This window comes from Hirundo rustica, chromosome 5, assembly GCF_015227805.2.
Source record: "Hirundo rustica isolate bHirRus1 chromosome 5, bHirRus1.pri.v3, whole genome shotgun sequence".
NCBI classification, from domain to species: domain Eukaryota; kingdom Metazoa; phylum Chordata; class Aves; order Passeriformes; family Hirundinidae; genus Hirundo; species Hirundo rustica.
In genome coordinates, this window is record NC_053454.1 from 48,372,292 (window position 1) to 48,400,007 (window position 27,716).

Below are 27,716 nucleotides of genomic sequence, written 5' to 3' on the forward strand. Positions count from 1 at the left end.
ATTGCACTGAATAGGTGATCGTAGTTGCCCCCTTTTCCAAAAACCAGTACCTGCAAAACAGGTTATGTATGTAAATAACAGAAACCTCTCAGTACACTGCGTGATTTCCCCTGGCTACCCTTGTACGGTGTCAGGGTTCATCGAAAATAGAACCCATAATCTTTAAAACGGAGTGAATAGCAGATCGGCAACATGCTAATTCAAGTTAATAAACATAGTATAAAATACCAGCTTAGATATTTTAAAAGTGTTCTTTCATCTCCTAGAATAAACTTTATTGTAGTATTCAGACCAATGTTCCTCTAACTTAAGTATCTGAGGTAGTCAGCATTGTAAAAAAACGCAAACGAAAGTCAAACACTAATTTAAGAGATAAAAGGAGAAATTTTAGTTAAAATACTTTACAATAAAATAATTATGATTATAAATCTCTTTAGTTAAATATATACACATTACACGGTATTCTAAAAAGAAGGAACTTATTAAAGTTTCAAGCAGATCTAATGCACAAATTCACCACTTTTTCAGCTTAGACTGTAATGTCAGTTTAACATTCATAAATGGCTGTGTTAGACTAATGGCATTGTTTTGTGCAAAACTAAAAAAAAATTATGGAAAAAATTCCTTCTGTTCCCACAGTAAATAGATAGAAAAGGTAGTTTACACATACACACACTTACACACACAAACTTTGATTGCATACAGAGGTTAGAATGACCAGCACTAAAATAACCTCCATCTCTACAAAATAATTAATATCTTGAATTGATGTAGTTTTTGAAAATTACAAATTTTAAGTGCTAGCAAATTGTGCTTTTAGGCAGCCACGTGGCCAATAAGGTAGATGTTGTCATAAAGGTGCCCTACAAAATCTTCACTAATATTCTGTGCTGCTCGTCGCGTATTTCGGATGAATTCCCTCTTTGACATCTTGTTCTTCACGTGAGGGCTTGTTAGATCAATCGAAAGTAGAATCAAAGAGTAACACAGTACATAAACTGCATCTAGATAAGAGAGGATAAAGAAAAAAAAGTTTAAAAAGAAACTATGATAATTAAAAGTATTTTTCCCTAAGAACCTTACAGTCTTTATCATCTAGGCTCATATATTTATATATATAAATATATATATATACACACACATATATATACATACACATATACACACAACTACTCAGAAGGGTATACCAGTGAAATAAAATTTAATATAGCAACTTTCAAAATAATAATGTCAGCACACTGTCAAATGAGAATTTACAAATCTCTTATTATTTCTATATAATCCAAAAGCCACTAAAGGCTTTATACATTTTCATTTAAACAGATTCTTGAAGTTTGTGTAAACTAAAGCAAATCCCCTGCAAAAGCTTATCTTTTAAATATGTAAGCAGTTCCACTGCTGAAAACTGCCTCCCCCAAGCAACTAGAAAAGCTTGTTAACTTGAATGTGGCCCAATATTCACTTTCATTTCTGTGAGACTGTCCACAAGGCAAAATGTTAAACGTGTAAGACTCTGCAAGACAAACTTCAGAAGAGAAAAAAGCTCAAAGTACAGACAAAAATTAAGATAACATGGAAATAAACCCAAATAATCAGCTAAAAAAAGAATCTGTATGTTTGGTTTTGGTGGTTTTTTCCAACCCATGTGGAATGATGACTCTACACTGAACCATTTTGTACTTTCAGAAATACTTTTTCAGGTGCTCATTTTAAAGCTATCATAACCAGCAGCAGCATCCAGAAGTATAAAGACTGATCCACTGCTCATTTTTGCTTACCAGGGCTAAGGCCAAGCTCTCTCATCAAATCAGGATTACAAGCACAGAATCTGTGAGAGAACTTAGTTATGAGAGTTTCAAGGTACTCCCCACGCTCCTCAGGAGCGTGAATGTGTCTGAAGAACTCTCTCAGTGCATTTGGCAAGAACTGATTTCTGAAGTTGTGCAGCGTCACAAGGTCATCCAAAACATCTCTCCTGGCAGAACAAAAACCCATATTATTATAAAAGTTTCTTTTAATTGCTTAAATATTAAAAGGTGTAGATTTTAAAAACAAAAATTAAAGCTTTAGAACAACAAGAATAGTATAAGCTTTTGTTTTTGCTAAAAGGCAAAATTATCACTAACAGCACAGAGATAATATAAATACATGTTCTTTGCCTATTTGTAGCCAAATACTATAAAAACATATGTGAATCAGAACTTAAAGTTTATATGCATATTCAATCAAGGTCTACATAGAGGCTTTGCTTTCTTTACACTGTGATAAAACCGTTAAAAATGACAGTAAAGGGAATAGATTCATCCGTGTCACAGATTTTGATGTCTAAGTAGAAGCTGTTACAGGAGTGTTATTAAAACCAGGCTTCAGACTTCCATGAGCAAAATTTGCTCATGGAAGTCCATCAGGGTGTGATGTTCTCAAGTGTTTTGCACTGAACACAGACACATAAAAAATTCAGACCACACCTATATTACCAGATGTGCAAAAGACAGTTGAAAAAAATTTGGAAGCAGATTTGAAGTTTTCCTATGTTTAATCTGATTTTTAGCTTGCTTGTGAGTTTCAACATTTAGAAAAGTAGTTTTTATTTTTAGTGTGTGATTATACTCTGTTTATGAAGGGAAGATAAATGGCAGTAGGAGTCTCTAACATTAACTTGCAATCTCATCCATTAAATGGTTTTGTGTTTTTATTATTGTCTAAAAAAACTGATGAATCTTAAGTTTTAGAGCACTGGAATCGCCAGTGGTGGTAACACTACAGACTCCTTTTATTCCTTTAGTAGTACAGGCTGAAGAGGACGAGAAGCAGGAGAAGATTCCTGCTGGAAGTGGTGTTGGCCCTCTGTTCTTCCTATTCAGGTGCAGTTACTATTCTCCTTCAAGATTCTGCCCTACCCCAACCTGATGGCATGAAAAAGCACTGTAGAGACAGAACAGCATGCTACAGCAGGGAGAGTGTGGCCTTCTGCAGCTCCGGATGTCTCCAAGAGGATGCTCCCTTCCATCTCACGAAGTGTGTGCAACTTCCAATCAAGAAATATCAGACAACCAAGTAATGGCTAAATGATCCAACATTTGTTAGAAAGCTATCACCCCTTCGTAAAGTGATAACTACTTTTTCTGAATAACACCCATAAGAAAGGGAAAAAAACCTGTCAAGTCTAAAAAAGGAGTAAAATATCTATGTAAGATTTTGTGAGGATGTGAGATTCATTATTTATAGGTGGTATTTTTGAGGATTCTTATTAAGTGTTACAGTCACATAAATACTCAAACTGGGTAACTATTTAAGATTTCACAGAACCATTACCTAGCTGCATTTTCTTGCTTTTTTACATCCTTGAAGTGGCATCTCTACATTCAAAATGTTGTTAAATAAGGCTGTACATTGAAAATTAATAGAAAATGTCTTAAGAGAAATTTGAATTACCTTTCATCAAGGTAGATTCTCAGCTTCTTCCAATTCAGTGTTCTTGTGCAAAAGATAAACTTAGCTATTTCTTTCGGTGAATCGTCTAGTATGCCTTTGGACATAAAGTAGTTGACTCCCTGAGATAAAATACATGTACAAATAAATGTGTTTAATCTTCATAATGTATTTAGGAACAAGTATTGTACTTCACAATGTAGGAATGTAATCCTAAGAATTAACTAGTTTGTTTTTCAGAATGATTCCTCCTCTACATCACATTTCAACATGCAGAATACACTCTAAAATTATAAATCAAATGCAAAGAAACAATTTAGTGTTATGGTTGAGATTTTACATATAGTCATAGTAGAAAATTTTAAATCATGAACCCCATAATGAGCATGATGGTTCTTTAATAATTTCTTTATCGTGTATACCAGTATTTTGCTTTTCATACTTTTGTAATAGTATTTAAAATGTAGCAGGGATCATAACTGGTAATTTCACAACTTTTGCAAAAAAGAAAATCTTAGCCATAATGTGTTTAGTCTTTAACATCTGTCATTAAAATAGTAATGTTCTCACATGTATACAATGTGTCACATTCAAATAGATGCATTAAATGCATTTGTTTAAATGTGTAATAATGCAAATAAACACAAGCACGCTGATTTCAAAGCATAGGTAAGTATCAACATATATAAATATGCGTACACATAAATAAGAACACTATGCCTAGCATAAAAATAGTTTAAAAATACAGAACTGCATATAGTTTATACTCATATTATGATTTCCAGAATTTTATACTCTGGCCAAACACACATTTCTTATAGAATAAACACAGCAAATTTAAAGCATTTCAGTGATATTCTGGATTCTCTCCAGTCACTGAAGTATCCCAAAGCATAAAACTATTTTCCTTACAACCTCAGAAATCAAAACCCAACTAATGGATTTGAAAAACCTGTTCACGCTTTTTAACAGCAAAAATCTAAACCTGAGAATAACTAACCAAGTTCTTCCAATTCAGTTTGGCAGGGGCTGGGGGCAGTTCTCAGCATTTGTTACAAAGAAGTGTTACAATACTTAAGTACAATCTATCTTGACTATAACATAAGGCTGAAATGTAAAATGAGTAGGACAGTGCATTTCTGCACAGAGTAATGTACCAAGGCCACAACCTAAATCACCTTTAAATATATCTGAAATATTTTTTCATAAATCTTCTGATATCAAACTTGACAATATTTTTTAAGTCTGCCCTTTTAGTTTACATTACAGCTACAAAGATGTAGGCACAACCTGTCATTCAGGGTATAAACTAAACTTCACAGTGCTCTTGAATTCTGTGTGATAAAGAAATAAAGGACTGAGTGCAGGTTTGGAACATTTTGTGAACTGGCTTAGTAAAGCAAAGTCGTAGTTGCATCAATCAGGAAAACAGAATATATGTTTAAGATTACAATTTAAAGGCCAAGAAACACCTGTAGTATTAACTAGCTATTTTTACCAGTCCATAGTTTTTGCTTATATATTTACAGAAAACAGCAGTAAATCAAGATACATTTATTTTGTTAAAATAATGGTTTATAAAAATAAGTAAAAACATAAAAGTTTTTAGATAGGTAAAACAAAAAAAAAAAATCTAGCAGTGTTATTCCCCAACTTTAAGAAAAATCTATATTTAGGATGACAGTGAAACATGTATTGCTCTGTCAGCTTGCATTTCAGTCCAAATTAGATCATACTGAAGTTTGTCCATAATATGGATGGACATAATATGGATGGACAACATAATGTTAAGTACTTTCTTGAACCAGAGCTAAATAAGAAATTAAAAATGGGAGATAACAACAAGGATTTTGGCAACTTATGTAAGATGAACAGCAGAATATCTCCCTTACATATACCCTGAGTTAATGAAATTCATGGTTTTGCTTCAGTAATAAGTATTAGCTTACAGCAGTACAAACTGAAGCCTGGTGAGGAAGTCTTGAGTAGCATTCCTGCTGCAATTAACAAACACTTCTGCAACACACCCAGAAAATACCTGGCATGGCATTGAAAAGGCAGGATGAAAAGGACACGGTCTTTAAGATAGACAGTGGGTTGGTTTCTCTGTGACAGTAAATGGTGCAGTTTCTTTCTCATTCACTAGCTTGTTACTCAGTGTAGGATCTCCATCTGATAGGCTATGAAGTCTTTGCATTATTATTTTCTATCTCTAATTCCTTTTTCCCCCACCACACAGAGTGCCTGACAATATGTGAACGCATTTTCCTCAACTCCTTCACAAGTAAACAGGGTATAAATAAAATATACTTCACCACATGCCATTGTTTTTAGTTGCTTTTTACTTCATCCGAAGCTATCAAAAACACTTTGCAACAGTAGAAGCCTGATTTCTCTTTCAAGTTCTTAAATTTTGCCTCACAGCAAATGAAATTTGTTTACAAGATTTACAGCATGATATTGAATCTGTTTTTCATAACACTGTAAATACTACCTTGAAAACCTCTCAGAACCCTTGCTTCAAATAAATCGCTTTTGGTAGCTAAAATGGCCACTTGTGGCATATATACTAACTGAAATAAGTAGCCCTACACACTGTTAAAACCTATGCTAAGATTATTTATCAGTCAGCTGGTGATTCTCCTAGGAATTTGACTGCAGTCAGGTAGGCAGTTCTGTGCCACGATCTACCAGCTCTGAAGAGGCCTTTTTAACACTTGGGAAATACTGCAGAATGAGCACATTCAGTAGTTTTAAAATTCTGATTCAAAGCACAATGTCCTTAGCATTAGAGAATTAGAAAAGATGCCTTAAGGATACTTGCCTATCTTGCTCTGTGGCAAGCATGTTATCACTGAATTTCAGACAGCTCAGGATACAATATGAATGTATGAAAGTGTTAATTTAAATTATATATGCAAGCAACAATTTTCAGTATAGACTAATAGTAATAACAAAAGCCATTTGTTGTATTTTTGCATGTTAATATTTACATTTGCCTTTTCTTTTTTTTTTTCCAGGCACACAATGCTTGTTTTATCAGCCCATTCTGTTACAGCACTGACACTCCTCGCTTGTTTTCTACCTGTTTCCAGAAGCCTTTGGATTTGTTTATATTCATAGAGAATATCTAAAATGGAAAACTTTTCTTTTTCAGTGTTGGCTCCATTTCTGTATTGACTATCCTCTTTGCTAAAAGTACTTTCTGAGCACTTCAGTACAGCAGTCAACAGTTTTGTAGTTGCCTTTGACACCTCTGTTTAGATATGGATGCTAAACAAACCAGACATTTCCTAAGTCAACGGCACAGAAATTTTGATTTCAGTATCTAGTATAATAGGGCCTCCATTTCTGCTGGTGATTCTAGCTAACACTACACTATCAGTAAATAATAATTAGACATGTATGGTATTGCAGTTTCCATTTTTCTAGGGAAGTACACAATCTTAATATATAATGGTGCATCTTCTGGAACAACGCTGAGTATTGATGAGGTACTGTATAATGCAAATTTTTATGAATGTTTTACTAAGCTACAAATCAAATCACTTGGTGACAAAGGTGGACACTGTAACATAAGTTTCAAACAGTGTCTCTTTCACTGTATGCCTCTAAAATACAGTCTCAGTGATACAAACTTTGATGGCAGAAATTGTAAATAGAATGCGGAAATATTGTTCATGTACACAAAATCCATAACTAATAATTTACAAGATTAAACCACTCTGATTTTAATGTAGAATTATCAAAAGGTTTCAGCTCAATGTTCCTTACCAACTTTTTTGATAAATCACAAAAAAAGAATGTCCTTCCTCTACAACATACACATATTTATACTATTCTTCAGACTGATAAATCAGAATTGGCTTGCTTAGTAGATCACTATGAAATAGGTTAAGTTTCAAAAAACTTTGCTTAGAAATACAGCACAGTAAACATTCCATCATCTACAGACTATCTATAACTGAAAGTCACGTAAGGTAACTTAATACAAGAGGCTAACAACTTATAACCAGGAAAAGGTCAGGAAAACCTGGCCTCCCTGTCAAAAATTAAGGGCAGCTTGTCAGATGAGACAATCAGAAGAGTGGAAAGACAGGCTCAGTATAAGCACTGTCTTACTGTACTTTATTATTATGCTACGTAAAGGAAATCCTGACCTCACTGAAGACAGTTTTGGTACAGTACAGCTTCCAGAAGATCCATAAAAATAAATGCTATTAAATAGATCAGTTTGAACTATTAAGGATGAAACAAACAAAAAAAATAGATCTTCTTTCCTCACCAAAAGATTCTGGTTTGTACCTTCAGTTTCAATTTTTAGCTACATAGCATTGAACCATGTAATAAAATTGACAAAGTAAGGAATTAGAAACTGGATATAAAACAATAGGAAATAACTTCTGGTTGATTACAAATTCTGAATCATAAGCACACGAGATGAAATGAGCACTGCATGAGAAACATTTCACATAAACTATACACTCTTTAAAATAAAATACAGCAGAAATCAGGTAGGCAGATTAAACAACATGATTTTTATATTTAAATGCTAACACTAAACTATCCCCTTTCTCCAAGGAAACAACGAAAAACAGGTTCCAAAATCTTGGCTACAATGGTGGTGCCACATGAAAAGAACCCAACCAAACCAACCAACAAAAAACTCCCAAAAAACCCAACCCAAACATGCACCGGAGTTTATTTTTTTCGGATTACGTGTCATGTGTTTACGCACATCCTTTCAGCAGAATGTGAGCACCTGCTATGAATTATGCAAGCTCATGCACACAATCAACACGTTAAATTACAGCAGATATCACAACACCATGCACACAACAATGGCTAACCAGAGAATCCTACCACAAAGTGTGTAGATGCTCTTCCCTACCCCGTGAGCCACCGCTAGCTCTGGAGCTGTTGCTGTGGAGCCTGGTTACCCATTTTCATGACATGGGCGGTGTCCTTTGGAGAATCTTGCTCCTGTGGCTGTAAGTACTCCTATTTTTATAGTAATTTGATCAGGTCTGTTATCAAATGTAAAGCAGAGTTTGGCAGGAAATTCGGAGACACAATTTGTAATAGTGGAATGTCATATCATATGTTCCAGTCACAGTGTCCTTATAATAATAATTCTGCCAATATCACAGTTGTAAACAGTAAAAGCAACAGTATTTGTGAATTCTCCTGAAACTCAGGCCCTGAATGATTCCTACCAGGCTATGGTGCTCCACAGGGAGAGAGGAACAGAGCCCTTGGGAGATACCCTGAGGTTCTCATCTCTCATTGAAGCAGAGTGTTTGTATTTCTATTGTAAAATATAACCATAGTGAAGAAGAAAGAGTATCATAATAAAGTTAATACCTAATTTAAGTATGCCATAAGTTAGCTCTAATTTGCAGATCCTAATTTCCTTTAAAAGTAATGAATCTTCTATTAAGTGCCTTTTCTGTAGGCTCCAAATGCTTTAAACATACCAATATTACTTTAAATAAGTTTGAAATATAATGGTACATTATAAACCAAGATAGTTAAGTGAAAAATTATGTTAAATTGAAATACAAAGAAAAATTTGGATGGACAATGCTGCTAGCAATATACTTGATATATTACTGAAAACATGTAGTTACCTAAATAGTGCATCTCATTTGAATACTTTTACATTCATTACTAAATTTGTGAAAATTCTGCAGAAAAACAATACTAATCACTCAAGTGGCCAGGTGCTGATGTCTCAATGCTGTCTATCAGAGTTCAAGGCAGAGTCCTAATGACATAATACTCTACTGTGACTGATAAAAGTAATGGTCTCTTAATCAAGCAGAATATGAGATAAAGGAAGAACTTAAATGAAATCACATTATTGCAATGATTCATAGAACTGCTTTATTTATTTTACCCTGTGGTCACAAGTTCACACTTTCTGTACCATATCAGCAGAGTGAAATTTGCTTCTAGAAGTGTTTCCTTTCGTACATAGTTCAATCCTTTTTCTACTTTGGATTCATTAAATTACCACTTCCATGTGTACGTGTAACTATATGCAGGAAGTTAACAGAATTTTTGCTCAATACTGTGTACACTCTTTTCCTAGGAAACATGAAGCAGGAGTCTGGTTTTATACACAAAAGACTCTCTCTGTCACTTGGGCATTAACTGTCTATCTCCCAGACAAAAGCTGTCTACTCTCAAACTGTTTTCTTCTTTGAAAGATGACAGACTGAAAGCAGAAACTGACTTATCCAGTTAGTTACATGAACTTATAAATGGAATCCTTTCAGTTTGACAAGGGATTTTTTTTTTTTTTTGAAGACAAATGTATGTTGTTCTATAAGGAGAGATTATGCTCAACAAACACCCACAGAAATTAAATCAAACTGATCTTCAGGATAGTTCAGCAGCAGGTTTTTTTTATATTTCAAGATTCGTTCCTTGATAGTGGAAATAGGTAAAAAATCCCCTACAAGAAAATGTGATTGTCGTAGAAATAATCAGACTTTATACCTCATCCTGCTTTCCCTCAAGTTGAGCCAAACTCATACTCTGCATTTTAACATTTTTATTTATGTAAGGTCATTGTTATGCTCTTACAGCTCACCACTGTCTCTTCAGTTAGGGTATCTGCCTTGTTCTTAAATTAATATGTAGTTATGAATTTCTGGCATCCACAGAAGCGTAAAGAGCACTTAACAGGAAAGTCATATAAATGATGTACACAAGTACAATATTCAAAAAAAGACCAGAATATGACTGTAGCTCAGTATTAACCATCCCTACAGTAAAATGAACACCTATTAAAACTTTGTTTTTATATGGCTATAATTATAAACAAATGATCACAATTATTGTAACTGTTTATTACTGTCAGCAACAGTTCACTTACCTCTTCAGGGTTGGCATTAAAGGTGAGACTGCCCTCATCTAGCTGCATATACAATTTTCTAAAAGAAAATCCTAGAGGCGGATTCTTATTGTATATAGAACAGTGACCCCAAGTGGATTTGCACAACCTATGAAAATAGAATTAATCTATTATAAAAATTCCTTTCTGAATTTCATGGATTTTACAGAAGCAAAATGTAATCAACACTGCAAAGCTAAATACTCAAACTGTAGGAAAAGTTAGAAGTAGGTTGCTGTAACAGTTATTAAGTCTTTTGCCATGTTTTTCTAAAATCTTCAATTATATGATCAATGTTTTCTTCTCATAGAGGTTTTGGTGTATTTGAGTGCAAATACATATCCCAGTAGATGGCATCATAATGACAACCACACAGCAGAGACCTCTGGCACTCCTAGAACCTGGACACCGGAGAACAGTTGACAAGTTGTTCTCCTGCAGTATTGTGACAGAAAACATTGTTTATTTTCTTGTGCTCCAGTTGTGCAGTGAATTGGACACCATACCTGTGCAAAATTATGTCATTAATTCAGCATTTTCCCCAGCGGTACTTCACCTAACTCTTCTTCCTCTTGTCCTAATTGACCAGTCCTAATGACTAGATCCAGCCCCATCCCTCTCCTGTAACTTTTCAGCTTCTTTCCCTTTTATTCCACTGATTCCACAGCCCAATTTCTTTGATGATGCCACCTGCAATTCTCTTTCTGCACACTCTAGATTCCTTATTGAACTGGTAGTTCTGCTTCAACACACCTGCCTTGTAACTAATCAGGAACAATGTTTAGGACCCAGCAGGTAGTCACTTGAGACATGGCAAAGATTCTGTTTTCAGTTCTGGAACCTGGCTCTTAGTTAGACTGAGTTTGGAACTGCAACCACAGTACTTGCCAAAGCTTAAACACTCGTGAGGAATAGTGAAGATTTTTACAGAGATTATGCAAATTGATATTTTTATTTATTGCTAAATCAGGACACATTTTCATTACCAAAAGAAATGTGTTGTCAGTATTGGAAAGATATGGTTGTGAGTATTTGGAAAGATTTCACGAAAAATGATTGAACTGTTTCCCAGAATGAACTTCAAGGAAAATACTTATTTCCACCCCACATGTTAAGAATATATACTGCGTGCAATTAAGAAGCTCTAGTATCTCAAAGCTTTGGACTAGAGAATTTATTTGTATTTAGGGTGGGTTTGATAGCAAGAACTGAGCACGGTACAGTGCATATTGATAAACTTAGAAGCTTACTGGTATCTTTCACTGGAATTCCTATCAATATAACAGTCCCCAACAGCAGAACAATTGTGACTAAGAAGTTATGCTGCATTATCCATTTTCTAGGTTTGAAAGCATGATAGGATGAAAAGCTGCTTAATTCAAATGCAGTGGGGCAAGGAAATAGATTAGGTGATGAAGAGATGTAGAGCATAATGAAAGGAAAATAAACAACCTGAACAGCAACCCAACTTCTACAGTAGTAGTACTATCAGTTAAGGAAGAAGAAAATGTTTTGAAAGAAGTTGCAAGTTCTGCTGATCATCTGCTCTAAAGATAAGTCTGATTTAATGAGTCTTTCCTAGTGCTGTAAAACATAAAATACCTAAGAACATGTAAATTACATTTTGATATTACACTATTTTGTATGAAAGAATGTTCTTTTATTTATTTCCCAGACATACAAATTCTGCATATGTTATACATTTAAGTATTTCAAGTGTTAGGCTGAAGAAATTTCACTTGAGAAAAAACGACCTTTTCTTTCCTCCCTCCATAACTATCTTCCAAAAAAGATACACCTAGGTTGCTACAAGTGTAGCAAGTAGATGAGTTCTCACTCCTCTCCATTTGGAAGTTTGGCTGAATAGGTTTGCTTGCTTAAGCTAGATGACTGTTTGAAGTTCAGCGGTAATGATTAGCTTTGAGCTAATACAAAAGTGAAGACAAGTCCGTTTTTACCCCACGCTATCTCAAACACCAGGTGTATAAAAATACACATGTATACTTGTTCCAAGCACACTTGTGTATGTAGCAATCACCAATAATACCCCATACTAATTAGAAATCCAGAATAACACATTTTTAAACGATGTATGTATCCCCTATATCAAAATCTCATTTAACTTGGGAAACCTTTGCTACGGTTAGAAAAACAAAAAGCACTTACTGGGACAAATTTAAAATCTAATACTTTTTAGTTTGTCTGCGTGATACTTCTTTTTTTCATGCTTACCCTTGCCAGAGGAGCTCATCATTGGCAAGATCCTGCCAGACACACGATGCTAGACAGAGATCAGTTGCATTCAGGTATGACAAAATGGTAAAACTAAGCTCTGGTGGCAACATTTCCAGGTTAATGAATCCTTCTTGCTCTTTAGATTTTCTCGTCTTCAGCAGGTGGTAGATGTCAATGCCTCCTTGGGCTTGTTTGCGATGGTTTGTATTGGAAACATTGTTAGCAGGTATCCTCCCACCATGCTCTCTGGTGAGATAGCCTTGTCCACTGAATCCTTGCTGTTGCAATTGCTGGTTTCTAGCAATTCTCCAGAGTCCCTGACCCATCTGCGAGCCTGCTGGACATAAAATCCAGATTAGACGTTGACAGCTATTTTTAAACACCTGTAAGACAGACTCAGCACATAAATAAAAATTTTAGGACTGATCTGAACAGGTAAAGTGAGTTCTGTCAAAGTTAGGTTGACCAGGTCATCAGTCTTCATGAGGCAAGTGAAAAAATACTGAAAACAAAACACATAAAAAAGCCTAGAAGATTTTTTTTCCCCCAAAGTTTCCATACTTGAAGAGCTACAGAATTAACAATAGGCTTCTTCAAAGAGCACCAAATATTTTCTATATCCCATGAAAGTTAAGAGACCTTAGGCTTCAGAACATTTGGAATCTTCAGACTTCCTTCAAAATTTAATAAAAAAAACTTATTTAGAGTCAATGAAGTACTATAAAACATAGGGAGAAGCAAAAATTTATTGGGTAGCACAGTGACTGACACTGAAATAAAGTTTAACAACTTCAGTGATAATGCAGTAAAGATTTTGAGTGCTCAGAAACAGGAGAATGAGTGTCTTTTCAAGCTTTCTTACCTAGCAGCATAATATAAAGCCTTGATAATAAGACACTCACATACTTACAGAGGATATCACTGCACAAATAGTCTAAAAAGCGTTTTTTATAATGTAAAAAAAATATTTAAAATATATTTGCTATTTTAAGGACCAACTGAGGAAATTTCACATAAGAAACAAAATGAGACAGAATTTAAACCAGTCTAGAACCAGCTGCTGAAAATCCACAAGCTCTGCTATTTGTGTAGCTATTCAGCAGCTTATATGCCATTTGTTAGAACACATATAATTTTCCTATTCATGTAATTGCTTTCAGCTTTGTAGCAATCCAGGATGAATACTTGCAGAGCTCATCATCATAGAAGAAGATGTTGCAAACCCATTGTTATAAAGCCTTTTAAGTAATGGCGTCAAAAACTATATTTTAAATTATTTTGAACATATATTTTCAATCTTCAGATTCAGTATGCCACTCAAATGCATGTTTTCTAACTTTTAATAATATAATTTTATCTAGTAATTGAAACCTCTTGACAGCTTGGCTGTAGTAACTACCACAGTAAAAATAACATCAAGCTTGTTTATGAATCGCTGATCTTGTCTAGCTCTGTCTGCTATCTATCAAACCATGATTTAAATTCTAATTGTGTCTTCCTCATGTTACTTTGCTACTGCATAATAATTCTTTTGCAGTGTTGACAAGCATGATAGGATGCTAAAAGTAATCTAAATTAATGCTGCATTAGTACTGGATTCTACTTCATTAAATAAAAGCCAACACGCACTCTAGATATAAACACTCTTCACTTTACGGTAACCGAGCCTTACAGCCGCTGCTTTGTAGCCGCGATCGTCCCAAGGGGAAAACAAACGTTCCTTCCTTCGATGCAAGCCTATCGAAGCTAAAGTTTCGTTCATAGCCGCTGCATTGCAACCGAGGCCTGCGGATCCCCCCCCGTAACGTGAAAGCCCTTCAATCCCGACTCCGGGCAACCAGGCTGGCGGGGGGAGGCACAGCCCGCCCCTCAGGCCCAGAGCCGCCCCGGGAAACCCAGGGGCGAAGCTGCCTAAGGCCACACCGCCCGCCGAGCCGCTCCTCCCCGCGCGGAGCGGCACCGGGACCCGGCCCGGGCACGGCCGCTCCCAGATCCCCGGCTGCCGACCGGCACCCGCGGGCCCTACCTGTGCCAGCTCGGTTCCAACCGCCGCCGCGACGAGCCCGGCCCGCCTCCGTGCGAGGGCCGCGCCGGGCGGGAGGGGCTGCGCGGGCCTGGCGGCGGGGACAGGCGGACGGGCCCAGAGAAGGAGCCTCGCCAGGGAAGCCGATCCCGCCGCCGCCGCCGCCCCGACTCCTGCCCGGGCAGCTCTGACGTCCGCTGTTGTTGCTGGAAGTGACGTCCGCGGGGCGGGACGCGCGGGAAGCGGAAGTGCCCGTCGGGTTCTGCGGCGGCACGTTCGATCTGCGCCCGCCGCGTCCGGGGCCCGGCCGCGCTGTGGAGGGAACGGCGGTGCTCCCGCCGCGCGGGTGAGCCTGGCATCGCTCTCGGGCCGGGGGTCTGTCCCACCCGCGGGCTGCTCCCAGCCCGGGACTCTCCTTCTCCGAGGAGACGCCGAGCCCTGGGGAGGACCCGGTCTCCGGCTGTTGGGGCGAGGAAAGGCGGGCGGGGAGCCGGCCCCGGTCCCGCTCTTGGGAGTTTGCCGCAGCGCGCCGGTTCCGGGACCGCAGCCCGCCTTGCCGCGTCCTGGCTGGAGCACGCTTTCTTTCCGCTGGTGCCCAGGGCAACCGGGCCGGGACGCGCAGTCCCTTGTGCCGTTCGCTGGTGTGCAAGTGGCCTCTGCGCGAAGGGTGTCGCAGCTGGCGCGACCGCCAAGTCCCGCACTTGTCGGTGACGTTTTGCATCTCCGTGCCATTTCCCCCAGCTCCCCGCCCTGTGCGACAGGAGAGTCTAGACTCAGAAGAAATCTGAAGTGTAGTTGTTGAGCATTTCAAAGACGACGTTTACAGCGTCTTTACAAGTGCACGGGATAGTTTTTTTAGTTTTAGTTTGTTCGTTTTGGTATTTTTGTTTATATTTTTACATCGATCCTTTGAATATCATAGACAGTTTTGAGAGTTGTTCTTTGAGCCACTTGCTCAAAGTTCTATATTATCGTATCTTGAAACTTTGTTATATTCTATTTTATTCTTGATAGCCAACGCTCTGTAACTTTTGTTACAAATTCCTACAGGCAAAAGCTATGTACCTCATTTTACTGGGTTCACCTTCCCGAGATTTGCTACCAACTTGACTCTTATTTTTATGATCTCTTAAGCTATTTTGTAGTGACAGTAGTTACCAGTTTTTATGTCCAGAGGTCTGGTGTAAAAAGAAAGGATGGTTGATACTTTTGGAAAACAGCCTATATGATTAGACAAAATCTGTGAGAGTGCCTTCTCTGAGTATTTGCAATGCAGATTCAAGCTTCAGTTTTATGTCAGATTCTTTGAGATTTGTCTTAATAGCTCGTTAAATTCGCAAAACCATAGAACGGATCACATTGTAATAATGCAGGAAGAATAGCTGCCTCAGTTCCCAAATAATTGGTTAAATTCTTCCAAGCATTTAACAGTAACTATTGTGCACTTAAGTTTAGTGCAACTGATAACCCAGAACCTAATAATTAAAGTGAAGGAACCTGATGATTAAGTAGGAAGAATATCCTTTTAACAAGAACAGAGCACATGGGAAGAGCTGGATCTTGAGGACTGCTGATTAAACAGCACAGAAGCACAAGAGGAAAAACACCCACAGCAAACCCAGCCCACTGTAAATGTAAGCTTTAACTATCTCTTGAGATCATCGCTTCATTTATAGGCTGTGTGACCATGCTTCTTCACTGCTTGGATTGGTAGGCTTCAAAATACTTGTTTTGTAGCAAAAAAAGAAATTTAGTGAAGATAGTGGCAGGTAATTATCTCCCAGGTTCTAGCAGAAAATTGAATTTAAGTGATTATTGCATTTTGCAATTTTTGTGTGCGTAATTTTTTTGAACAGATGTAATTTTTTTTTACATTTATTTCATAATCTGAAAGAAGACTAGCATTGGAATAATGGCAACAGGAGACCTAAATGGAAGTTTAAGAAAAATAGAGCAAGGACTTCGCTTGTTAAATTATCCGAGAGATGTGGATTATACAGTGTAAGTGTGAAAATTTATGCTAATACACGATGACAGCAAGATGTGTAAGCAAGACGTGTATGAGTATTAGCATTGCACGCAGTGATGAGGAAGCACAACATAACTGTGGGAAGTTGGGGTGTGGTCTGTGTGTAGTGGAATATAAAAGTAGGCAGTTTGGCTCTTCTGAGCAATCCTTAGAACAATCCCGAGCTGTATTACTGTCTTGCTCCTCTTCTGCTGTTCTTGTCTTTGTTTTGGTTAGTCTCACATTTCTGATTTCTTCAGAAGAGCTTGCAAAATTTCCTTCAGGAAGTTTCATCCTGTAAAGATTAAAATCAAACAAACAAACAAACAAAAGGTCTGAATGTTGAGCTGGAAATGCTGGTAGATGACAATGCTTAAATTATATTAAAATTACAAAAATACTTTTTTTGAGCATTTTGCAGATAACAGCAAAGACAGTTGAATGAGAGATGCCTAGACCAAAAAAACCCCCAAAAAAGCAAAAAACCAACCAACTTAAAATGAAAGATATTTGGATATAACATGCTGGCTATATTTATTCCTTTCAAGTTAAATGTTTGAATTCATGTAATGAAAGGGTTTTGTTACCTTCTACTGTGTAAAATACTTTTGTTTCTTAATAGGTTAGTAAAGGGCGACCCAGCTGCATTTTTACCTATCATCAGCTATTGTTTTACATCTTTTTCAACTTGCATAGCAGAGCTTTTGGTAAAGTGTGATGTAGAACTGACAGCCAAGAGTGACTTGCGTTTTATCGAAGCTGTTTATAAGGTATCTCTTCATGTTCTTTGCAGAAAAAATACGGGTTTGAGAACAGCTTCACAAAAATTAAACATTTACTATGAGCTTTATTAGAAAGGGAAAGTTTTTGGCACTGAACATGAATTTTTAGTTCAGTTAGGATTTAAGGTGAATAGTAGGTCACTGTATGAAGTTTTTACGTTTTAATGAAAATAAGGATGGGTGGTGGTAGCCAAATCTCAATTTTGAGACATTTGCAGAAACAGTAATATTGTTAGATGATAGTTTTGAAGAACACAGAAATGTTTATTGGACAATAAGATTTATAGAAGCGATCTTGGCAAAAATCTTAACTGCCAAAAAAATCACAAGAAACTCAAAAAATTGTAATGTAAGAACAGCTAAGAAATAACTATTTTGAAACACTATGCCATTTTAATATATGAAATTGAATGCTTAACCTTTTATAAATTGGAATTAAATACTTACCTTATTGAAAATAAATTTGAACTATCCTTAAAATACATAAAAGCACATTTTTATGAAAGGTGGATTCATGAATTAAGAAATAGTGGCTTATTCAGACTAGTTTTCCATCTGAGAGGCTGCTTTACAGGGTTCTGTGGGAGCCTTATGTAGCCCGTGATGCATTTGCTGAGATTAATGTGACTCGTTGTTGTGTATTCACTTTAGAACCTCATAGTTTAAGCTTTTCTCTATTCATTTTTATAGTCATTTATTTCTTGAATTTTAATACTGTCAGTTGAAGTTTACAAGAGTGGTATGAATGAAAGTGGAGGTATGTTTAAAGCCTAGTTAAAAGAAGCAGCTATATATTTGTATATATAAAATAATCAAATGAGAAAAGGCTTAACTGCTGAAGTGCAGAATGAAAGAAAAAATTGTAGTAAAATATGAATATGGGCATGCCATTTCTACAGCAAATTGTGAAGTGATTTTGGAAGTGAAGTGAACCCTTATTTTTTTCCAGTTTCTTCGAGATCAATTTCAGTATAAACCGATTTTAACAAAAGAGCAGTTTCTTCAGTTTGGCTTTGCGGAAAGAAAAATGCAAATAGTTTGTGACATTATCAACTGTGTGGTGAAGAAACATAAGGAGTTGAGTAACTCTAATAAGGTACTGAGCAAATGGTTACCTTTATTTTAAGTTTCTTTTGACATGTTTGATGCTGCAGATAAAGTGGTCTTCAGCTTCTATTTGAAGATGCAGCATTGCTCATGGACCATATAATGGAAAGTTAGCAGAAGTTCCATTGTAAGATGCTTGAACGCTTTCATTCAAGACATGAAGCTGCCAATATTTTGTAGTATAAAAATAATTAGAATGGAGATAAATCTAATTGGCGTCTTTACAGTAAGTGATATATTTTCTTTTACACTGCTTGATACAGTGAACATGTGAATCAATAAACTTTTCAGATAAATTTAAAGGCAAGGCAAAATTATATGTTGAATTTCTGTAACAATTTAAACATGACACTTGTATTTGTTTCTTAAATCTGATTATTTTCATCAACAGTACTTGTAATGGTATTATTTTTTATCAGTGTATTTTGTATCGGTCTCTGCTTTAATGAAAGGAATTTTCAGTCTCTATATATTTTACAGGATTTTGTTTCCTTTGAGTTTTAACAAGTCTTCAGGACTTCCGTATACTGAATTTGTCAGTTTTGAAGACATAACTACATTTTTTTGTATTTGTTTTACTTTCACCTCTGGTGCAGGTTGTCTTTTCTACTTACAACCAGCTTTGATGCAACCTAGCATAGGCATTAATGAGTTTAAAAGTATGCATACATTTCTAGATCTGTGTTCTCTATAAATTTGGGTTGTATTTAATTTTTTAAGACATTATTGTACTACAGAGGTTTAAATGTGTTTGCGTGTGTGTGTGCGCCATGAAATACTCCTGACTCTTAGTGATGGTGTTAGAAAGTGGGGTGGGGAATCCTGGAAACTTTGCTGTGTTATTTTTTTCTGTTCACTTTGGAGGTTAAATCCCAAATGAGGAAAAAAGTCAAACCTTTAAAATTTGAAGTGTGGTCAAATTGTGGTAAAGGTCTTGCTGATCCTAGTGGCAGTGCTCTGAATTCCAAACAGGTATGAAAATAATTTTTATGTTTTATGTCTAAAGGTTAATCTCATTTGTAGTAAGTCAGGCTCTTGCTGAAATTTTTGCTTTCATTTGTGTTTTAATACTTTTTTGAACCAGTTTTGAGGTGGGCTGGTGTCTGTTTGTTTTTTCCCCAAAGTGTGGTTGGCTGAAATAATAGCTGAAATACAGAGGATGTTGCTTCTCTCTTTTACTGAGTAGTTGAGCTCAAAGCCTTGGTGGTAACAGCCTAGTGCTGTTGTTTGTGCTATATTTGAATTATACCGAGTGTAAGGGAGAGCAATGGAAAAAGATGCAATGGGACAAAGAAGCTATATCGTGTTTGAAAAGTGATGTGTGCTTGGCCTAACACGGGTTTTCAACACAGCTTTCAAAACACTGTTTGGTCTTTTGTCTGAATCTGTTCAGCAACTTTTCATAATGGAGCATTCCTCTTGGGTTTGGTTTTACAAAGGTGTTAAAATGACTGTGCAATGAGTAAAAATGATTCTACATTATGCCACTCTTTTGACATGTGAAGGAGGCAGCTTTCCTAATATTTTCTGCTAAAAGGGTGCAAAATAAAATTGTAGAAAACTTTTAGGACTATGATTGCCTGTTAATAGTTGGTGATTTCTACTTATAAGGAAAATACTGCTTTTATTGGGGAAAACTTCCCAAAGAAGGTGTTTGGAATGGCTTCTCTGTCTCTTCTAGTGGTTTAATTGTTGCACTGAATGGGGATAGATATGTGTGTTTTAAGAATTCCCAAGCAGAGGAGAGTTTCAGCTTAACTAAAACATCGAGGAATCCATGCATGTTAAGATCTTGCACAGAACTAGTAATTGTGCCTTCTTAATCATTAAATATTTTATTTTGTTTTGTGATAGTATAATAGGATTTATTCCACCTAGAAAGAAATGCAAAATTTCCCTTCATTTTCTCTAAGGGAAGCCTTCAAAGGAAACTAATATGTAGCTCATAGGGCTCTTTTGCTGACAGTTGTCAAGAAAAAGGAAGAATTCTAATCTTCCTAGTCAGACCTTTTTTGTTCTTAATGTTTTAGTCATAGTTTTGATGTTGGAACTGTCTATACATATTAATTTTGCTGTATATAATAACATATTTTCCAGTCCACACTTAGAAATCTAACAACCTTTACAGTAAGGAAAGACATTCATGTCTTCATCACTGTTTATGGAAAGTAAAGGTTTGTTTCAAGGTACACAGTATATATGGTAAAGTGGGTGCCTATTTGTTTTACAGTTCCTTCAGTCTGTATTATTTTTTTTAACAATTAATCTACCTGCTATTGCTTTCTGTATTTTGTAACCAGTTGGGATAAGATAGTTAGATTTAAGTAAATATTGAAATATTTGGCGTTATGTGTTATTACTTGGCTAATGAATTGATATAATATTCTTGTAATGAATAACACCAGCAGTTTGTTGGTTTTGTTTGTTTGTTTGTTTTTTAACATACTCAAAAGAAGCCTCTAGTTGAGCGGCACTCAGGAAGTGAAGTTAGTGGTGACCTTCGTCCACTTCCCCTTCCAGCACAGGGAGGGATTGAGGAAGAATTGTGCCTAGATCATGATATTGTGGAAGTTAAATGTGAACAAGTAAGAGCTTCTATTTTAAGATGCTGTCTTTTTTTTTTTTTTTTAACAGAATATTCTAAAGGGATAAATGTTTTTGCATTATAGTTATACTTTAGGAGCATGCACATGATATTCAATAAATGTATCGAAAAAGTTGGAAAAATAAAAAGTCAGTTAAATTGTACTGTCTCTTTCAAGGCAGAGTCCTGTCAACAGCTTCTTTTAAAAGCTGAGTTCCCTGAGTAGACATATTTCGGTAATTCTGGAAGAAAAATAATTTTCTAATGTAGTAGGATGTAGTTACTGAACTTGAAGATGGGACTCTACTTGTTTTATCAAATGATGAATTGTTTCTGTTTTGAAATTAGAGGACATGTTCTTATTGATATTTTTAGGTCATAGAAGAAAATTCACAAATTGAGTTTTTAAAGAATCAGCTTGCAGATTTCCAGGAAAAGCTTCATAAACTAGATTGGATGGAAGATAAGCTACAAGTTTTGGAAGAGAAACTGCAAGGAAAGGTGATCATAGATGAGAAGGACTGGAATAACTTATTGAATCGAGTTTTGCTCCTTGAAACAGAACTGTTGTTACAATCCAAAAAGGTGTGTTAGCCTTTCTTTTAATTCTATAACAAAAACTGCCCAAACACAATCTTCTTGGTCTGTTTCTGCCCTCCCTGCCCCCTGATGTGGTTTTTTCACTGGTTTTAAAGGCACGATCTGAATGCAAGTGCTGTTTGTGAAATTGATGGTATTTTTTTTCTTAACTGTTAAATTCTGTTCTCTGGTGCTCTATGAACCAAAGCTCTCTGTTTGTTCTTATTAGTAATGATTCAGAGTCATTTTATGTACTGCTGAAGTCATGGAAGGAAGTTTTAAAACCTGGTGTTTTCATTCTCTGCAACTGATAGTGACAAAAATGGATGGCATGCACAGTGGAAAATACAGGGTTAATCAAAAAGTTAATTCTTATTTTAGTCCTGTGTTTAATTTATGGGTCCTTGAAATTTCTAGCCTAATCAGTGGGCTTTTTCTCCTATTCCCACTCTCTTCCCCCACTTCCTATTTCTTGTCAATGATGTTCATTACATTTTTGCATGTGTAAAAGCACTACAGTGGTGATGTGGCTACATTTGGCATAGCAAATAAAGCCTCTTGTTACATTAAGACTCTGGGTTATTTTTCATGCTGTTGAAAGGTCCTTGTGTGCTCATTATGTAATTTGATATATTTACACATGCAAATATTTTGAGTTGCAGTGAACCATATCATCACTTTGAAATGAATCGTGTGATCCAAAAATTTTATTCTCTCATGCATCTTGCATATCCGTCAGATACTGTCAGATGCTTTCCAGAGGTTAAAAACCCTTGTGGAAAATACTTGATCAATGTTGCATTTTTCTTTGCAGTTGTAAAACTGTTGAATTTATTCATAACCAGGAGCCCTGTGCATGTTGCTGACCCCTCAAATTTGAAAATGATGCTAATACTTGTGTACAAGATGTGTGTACTTGGAAGTGTGATGGTTATGCAAAGTCTTGAAATGGACAGGTTATTTCTAAAGGCTGAAGCTCAATTAGTAAAGATGGATATTCTCAATCACTTAAAAAAAAAGTTTTAGGTCAGTACGAGCTCAAGTGATTTACCATCTGAAATCAGATTCTTATGGATCAGTAGACATAGATCCAGACAATACCACCAACAATAATTTTTTTTTCCTAGCAGCAGTCTCAAGAAGCCTTCAGGTGAACAGCCATAGGCAGTTTTTCTTCTCTTTCAAGTGTATTCTTTTCAAGAAATTACTGTAGCACATGGGAAAGCTCATGTTTCAGACTAGAGTTGTTCTTTCGTTTTTGTAAATTTGGTTTATTACTGCGTCAGTAACATGTTTATTGCAGTTGTTCATATGGTTGGAATAGTATTTGGAAAACACTCTCAAAAATATCACTCAGAAATTTCCAGTGTGATAATTATATTTCTGTACTGCGTGTTAATGAAAGAATTCACCTGCAGAAACAAGTTCAATTTCTGTGTGGGTTTATATATACAAATATATAAGGCTATATATGTATGTATACATTATCTTCAAAACTTTTGCAATAGACATTTGAAAACTGTTAAGAAATAATCCTTTGGGACACAGAATTGCTGCTTTTTTGTTTAATGAAATTGCATCCAAGTTGTGTTTCACACATACAGAAACAATTCCGAATTACCCCTCTTACTCTTGCACTTTTCAGAGACTTTTTGGCGTCTAGCCGACATAGCAGGAACGCTCTGTTTTTTGCTATTGCCAAAGTAGCAGCAGCTGTGCATTTAGCTCTGGGAAAGTCTGAAAGCTACCAAATCCATTTCAATGAAAGGAACTGAACAGACATAGTCTGTCCCAATTCTATTTTTGTATTTTTTAAAGAGATAGACGTTATTACAGTTTTTTCCAGCATTTTTCCATACAATACCTACAATTTCTCCTTCATTCATTCATTTGGGTGTAGTATTCCAGTTAGCTGATGTAGTTACTCCACTATATAAAGTGACATATTTTAAAGGCTGAGATGTCAAATCATAGTGATACCTCATTGGTAAGAAAAAAGTCGAGATAAGTGTTGCATTTTTTTTACTTTGAAATTAGAAAGTGGAACTCCTTCCTTGCTTATGAACAACCTTTTTAAAGTTAGATCGAGTTAAACTGTGAATGTTTCTTAAAAGAGCCCTCTCTAATTTTGGAGCCTGGGAAACCAGCTTAAAATAGCCTTCTGAGTTCTAAGAATTTAGGTGGAATGAGTTAGTCTATACGTTATTTTCTTAGGACTGAGGACTGTACTTTTGAATATCAACTAGCAGTAGAAGGCAGCACACTTACTTTAGGCAAATGGCAACCAATGTTGAGATGAAATGATTAGTGCAGGCTAAGAGCATTCTGATTGTCCACCCTACTCATAACTAAGTTATATGCACTGTATTTTGCCCTGGCTTTCACCTCTTTATGAACAGCAATATTGATAGTAAAAAAAGACTAGGTCTTTAAAGAAGTGCCTTTATGGAAACATTGAATTTTTTTAGTCCTGTGGAGATATTTGTGCAGGGCCAACGTATCTGGATGGTGTAGCAAGCAAATACCTACATACCTCTTACTTAAATATATTTTTGTTCAGTCAGAAGATGATTCAAACAGAGTGTGTGGCTAAAATGCAGTAAACTTGTATTTCAGAGAGACTTACCTAAAGAGTTCAGCAATATAAATCGAGAAAGTACTTCTAGTAGCATTCCAGTTTCTCATGGTGAGTATTAATGATTTTCCTTTTAATTAACGTAAATACGCTAAACACTTCTTGCTGACCTTGACTAAAGTAGTTTAAGTAGGTAACTAAAATTTAGTCACTTCTGAATTTAAAACCATACTGCAGATTAGAAATTAACCTCCTCACCATTTTATGTTTCTATTTTATGTTTATTCTTTAGATGATTTAGTTGCTATAGCAGAGTAAGTAATAGTTACAAATAGCTACTGAAAATATCAAAGATCCAATTTAATTATGGTTCTGTTACTGAAGCTGTGAAAAATAATACTGTCATCTGGACTTGAAAGCAGTTATAATCTTGTTTTAAAAATGTACTGTTCTTAAGCACAAATGGAGTTATTTTTGCTGTCACGAATCTCTTTTAGGTTGCTGTTTTCTTCTTTTTAATGGGGCTCAGACAAATCGTGATTCATAATCTTTGTTGGTTTTCAACTCACTACTAAATGTTTTCTGTATTTCATCTCTGAAGCAGTTAGCAGCTGTCCAGCTGGCATTTTTGATAAACTTTCTTGTTTTGAAGAGAAAGACAAAATCTTTTTCTTCCATTTCCAACTTCCTTTTAATTTTGATAACATACAAGAAGTAAATGAAGCAGACTTGAGTGGGAAAGAAGCTAAAAGCACTGCCCAGGCCATGACTAATTCTTCTGTCTTCCTCAATGGTAGCTCTTTAGCCCTTAGCTCTATTAGCTCCCTTAGCTCCCTCTGTTCTCTTCCTTGATTTGGCCTGTTTCCCTTGTGGCAGCTGTTATTCCTACCATCAGTGGTAAGGAGGATATTCTATTTTCCATTCTCACATTTTAGGCTTTTTTGTCCAGTGTTGGGCTCTTGAATTGTAATTAAAAGGGAGTCTCAGTAATCCAGTTTCCATGGAAATTAGGAAGGCAGTTCTTGGTTATGTCAAAGCTTGTTTTTATCATGGAGTCTCAGAAATGGGACCTTCATTTTACAGGACATAGAAAGCTTGCAACATGTTTACTTCCTTTGATAAGTTTAGTGGTGTGTTACTCACACTTGGGGACTTTGTAGTAAGTAAACAGGTTTTTGAAAGAGAATTTTCATAATTTCAGACTCCCCACATTCTTCTGAATTTGTTATTCCTGCTTTTCTAAAATGCAGGAAATTTTTGGCATGAAAATTATGTTAACAGTCTTAACTCTTTGATCTGAGTATACAGTACGTGGAATCCCTTCAGGCTCTTTTTGGTTGTAGCACTCTTCAGAAATCACAGCTGTACCAAATAAACAATATTTAATTTTAGGTATTTAAAAACAGTTTAATATGAATTTTAGATACAAAATAATGTAGCCAAGTATGTTCCAAGGATATGATGTATAGATGATGACATTACTAAAAAATTAGTATGGGAACATGGGTTTTTTTTTCAAGATACTAAGTTCTCTTCCTTGACAACAGAAATCTAAAATTGCAAAGAATATCACAGCCTTCCAAATGAAAAAAAAAAACCAAAACCAAAAAACCCTGCTACTTATAAGACCTGTTACTTAGCTCAAATTAAAGACATGTTTAAACAGACAGTTTTGCAATAAAAATAATGTAAACTATATTAAATTGATATTAAATGTTTGGCACTGTAATCGGATGTTCATAAGCTTTGGTTTTAGTCTAACCAGGAGAAAGTTATCTCAGTAATCTCTGGAATTTGCTTTTTGTATATTATGTATATTATACACAGTGTAATACTACACTTGTTTTAAAAAAGAGAAACTTATTTTGGACTCTCATAGTAGCTTTGTCTTTTCCCTCTCTAAACAATGCATTCTCTTCTGTTATTACCTACTGTAAATCAAGTTATTTGATAGCTGACCTTGCAAAAGAGAGCAAAAAGGCAAAGGTGACATGAAACTGAGCATTTCTCTATAGATGCAGAGAGGAATGAGGAGATGCCAGAGAGTCATCTTCAGCCGTCTGGATGCAGTTCTCTGTTATCCACAGACCAATCTCCCAAAGACATGACCATTAATTCTCATGATCTGACAGACATTTCAAAGGTAAGTAAAACTGGTGAATGCTCAGTTGATTTCCTTTGAGGTCAAGAGAACAAGTAAGCATTGGTTTTAGTTGTATATACTGATAGAAAAACAGGGAAACTGTGCAAAACTACATCTAGGTCTGTCTCATAAAAATACTTTTCATATGTAAACCGTGCTTAAAGTCACATTTTCTCTGAATTTAAGTAAAAAGTTCATCTGAAGAATGTCAGCTTTGAAGGTTTCACTAACTTTGTTGCTTTTAAATTGTAGGAGACAATAAGACAAAGAATGGAAAAGATAAGTAAAATGTAAGTAATAAGAAAGGGCAGCAGGAATTTATTTCCCAGGAGGGAGTTGTACTGGACTAAGGCACACAGAGAGTGTACATATGTGTTCCAAACCTCAAAAGTCTCTACAGGTGTGGCATTTCCTTATGGCTCTATTGGATAGTAAATCCACTTACAGTTCTGTATTTGTGGGATGAGTCATTGTTTTGGTTTCTAAAAAGCAATAGAAAGCACTCTTAATAGTATTAACTAGAGATTAAAGACTGTTTAGAATTTGGTTGATAAGAAATAGGAATATTATTTATTTCCTGTTTAAAATTCCCTGGTACAGGGGATTTTTCTTCCTGAAAAATAACAATGTTATCTTAACTGGTTTTTATTATTTAAGGAAAAGTAAAACTAAATTCAGCCAAAGCATTGTAATAACTGTATTAAGATGTATTTGACATTAATTCTGAGATCTATAATAAAATGTTTTGCTATATTTTTATTATACTTGAAGGGAAATGTGTTGCTCTACAATGTTTCTCCAGCAAGAGATTTCTATTCTCCAAGTGCATGGCCTATAAAAAGCTCTAGCCTTTTCTGTGATTTTTTTTTGTGTAGGTCACTTCTTTCTTTGTGTACTTAAGGTTTATTGATACATGGCAGGCATTTAAACGAGAAACCAAAAGCAGAGGAAAAGGGTGGGAGGAGAGAAAACTTATGGGGTCATGCTGCTTGTTAGTATTTTGGATGATTAGGAAGTTGAAGGCAAGTCAGTTATTTTGTACCTTATTTTATTAAGTGTATGTAAACAAAATTTATTTTCAGAATTGAAGAAACCTTCAACTTGTTCAAAACACCAAGCCCACCTCTGGGATTACCTGAAAGCACAGGTCTTCAGACCTGGTCTCTGCAGACTTATGGATACCAGAAATAATATGTATGTTTGTACAGCATAAAATTCTTAATATATCAAATTTGTAGTGATCACCAGTGCTTTCATTGCTTTGAATAAATATTTTGCTCATGCATCTGTATATTGATTTCCTTCCCCACTACAATTTTTGATTTTAAAGACTTTTCAAATAGCTTC

At 35.8% G+C, this 27,716-nt stretch overlaps 2 protein-coding genes across 8 annotated transcripts; one reads left to right on the plus strand and one right to left on the minus strand.

The window, feature by feature from the left end:
• Nucleotides 1–364: 364 nt before the first annotated feature.
• FBXO8 (F-box protein 8) lies at nt 365–14,670 on the minus strand. The gene is made up of 6 exons (XM_040064755.1): nt 14,595–14,670; nt 12,566–12,902; nt 10,316–10,442; nt 3,436–3,554; nt 1,779–1,975; nt 365–1,004 (listed from the first exon to the last, which is right to left on the minus strand). Exons 2-6 carry the CDS (start codon nt 12,892–12,894, stop codon nt 817–819), a joined length of 960 nt encoding a protein of 319 aa, XP_039920689.1. The 5' UTR covers nt 12,895–12,902; nt 14,595–14,670; the 3' UTR covers nt 365–816.
• A 170-nt stretch (nt 14,671–14,840) lies between these two features.
• On the plus strand, nt 14,841–27,652 carry CEP44 (centrosomal protein 44). Of its 7 annotated transcripts, none has more exons than XM_040065194.2 (11): nt 14,841–14,937; nt 16,486–16,592; nt 17,222–17,369; nt 18,331–18,477; nt 19,353–19,460; nt 20,942–21,073; nt 21,448–21,657; nt 24,268–24,337; nt 26,242–26,369; nt 26,622–26,659; nt 27,452–27,652. In XM_040065194.2, exons 2-11 carry the CDS (start codon nt 16,504–16,506, stop codon nt 27,558–27,560), a joined length of 1,179 nt encoding a protein of 392 aa, XP_039921128.1. In that variant the 5' UTR covers nt 14,841–14,937; nt 16,486–16,503; the 3' UTR covers nt 27,561–27,652. The 7 variants fall into 7 exon arrangements, with proteins under 7 accessions (XP_039921128.1, XP_039921130.1, XP_039921129.1 ...); XM_040065196.1 differs by having other exon boundaries at nt 14,851–14,937; nt 16,489–16,592; XM_040065195.2 differs by lacking the exon at nt 14,841–14,937 and adding an exon at nt 14,982–16,360.
• Nucleotides 27,653–27,716: the final 64 nt, after the last annotated feature.

What these genes read in the sequence shown, in the direction of transcription:
- FBXO8 (XM_040064755.1), bottom strand. Translation starts at nt 12,894, where the DNA reads ATGGGTCAGGGACTCTGGAGAATTGCTAGAAACCAGCAATTGCAACAG. An exon ending in AGAATCTACCTTGATGAAAG is followed by an intron (nt 1,976 to 3,435) that starts GTAATTCAAATT and finishes TTGTTCTGCCAG; the next exon opens with GAGAGATGTTTTGGATGACC. An exon ending in AGAGCTTGGCCTTAGCCCTG is followed by an intron (nt 1,005 to 1,778) that starts GTAAGCAAAAAT and finishes TCTCTTATCTAG; the next exon opens with ATGCAGTTTATGTACTGTGT.
- CEP44 (XM_040065194.2), top strand. Translation starts at nt 16,504, where the DNA reads ATGGCAACAGGAGACCTAAATGGAAGTTTAAGAAAAATAGAGCAAGGA. An exon ending in TGGAAGTTAAATGTGAACAA is followed by an intron (nt 21,074 to 21,447) that starts GTAAGAGCTTCT and finishes TGATATTTTTAG; the next exon opens with GTCATAGAAGAAAATTCACA. An exon ending in TAGCATTCCAGTTTCTCATG is followed by an intron (nt 24,338 to 26,241) that starts GTGAGTATTAAT and finishes ATTTCTCTATAG; the next exon opens with ATGCAGAGAGGAATGAGGAG.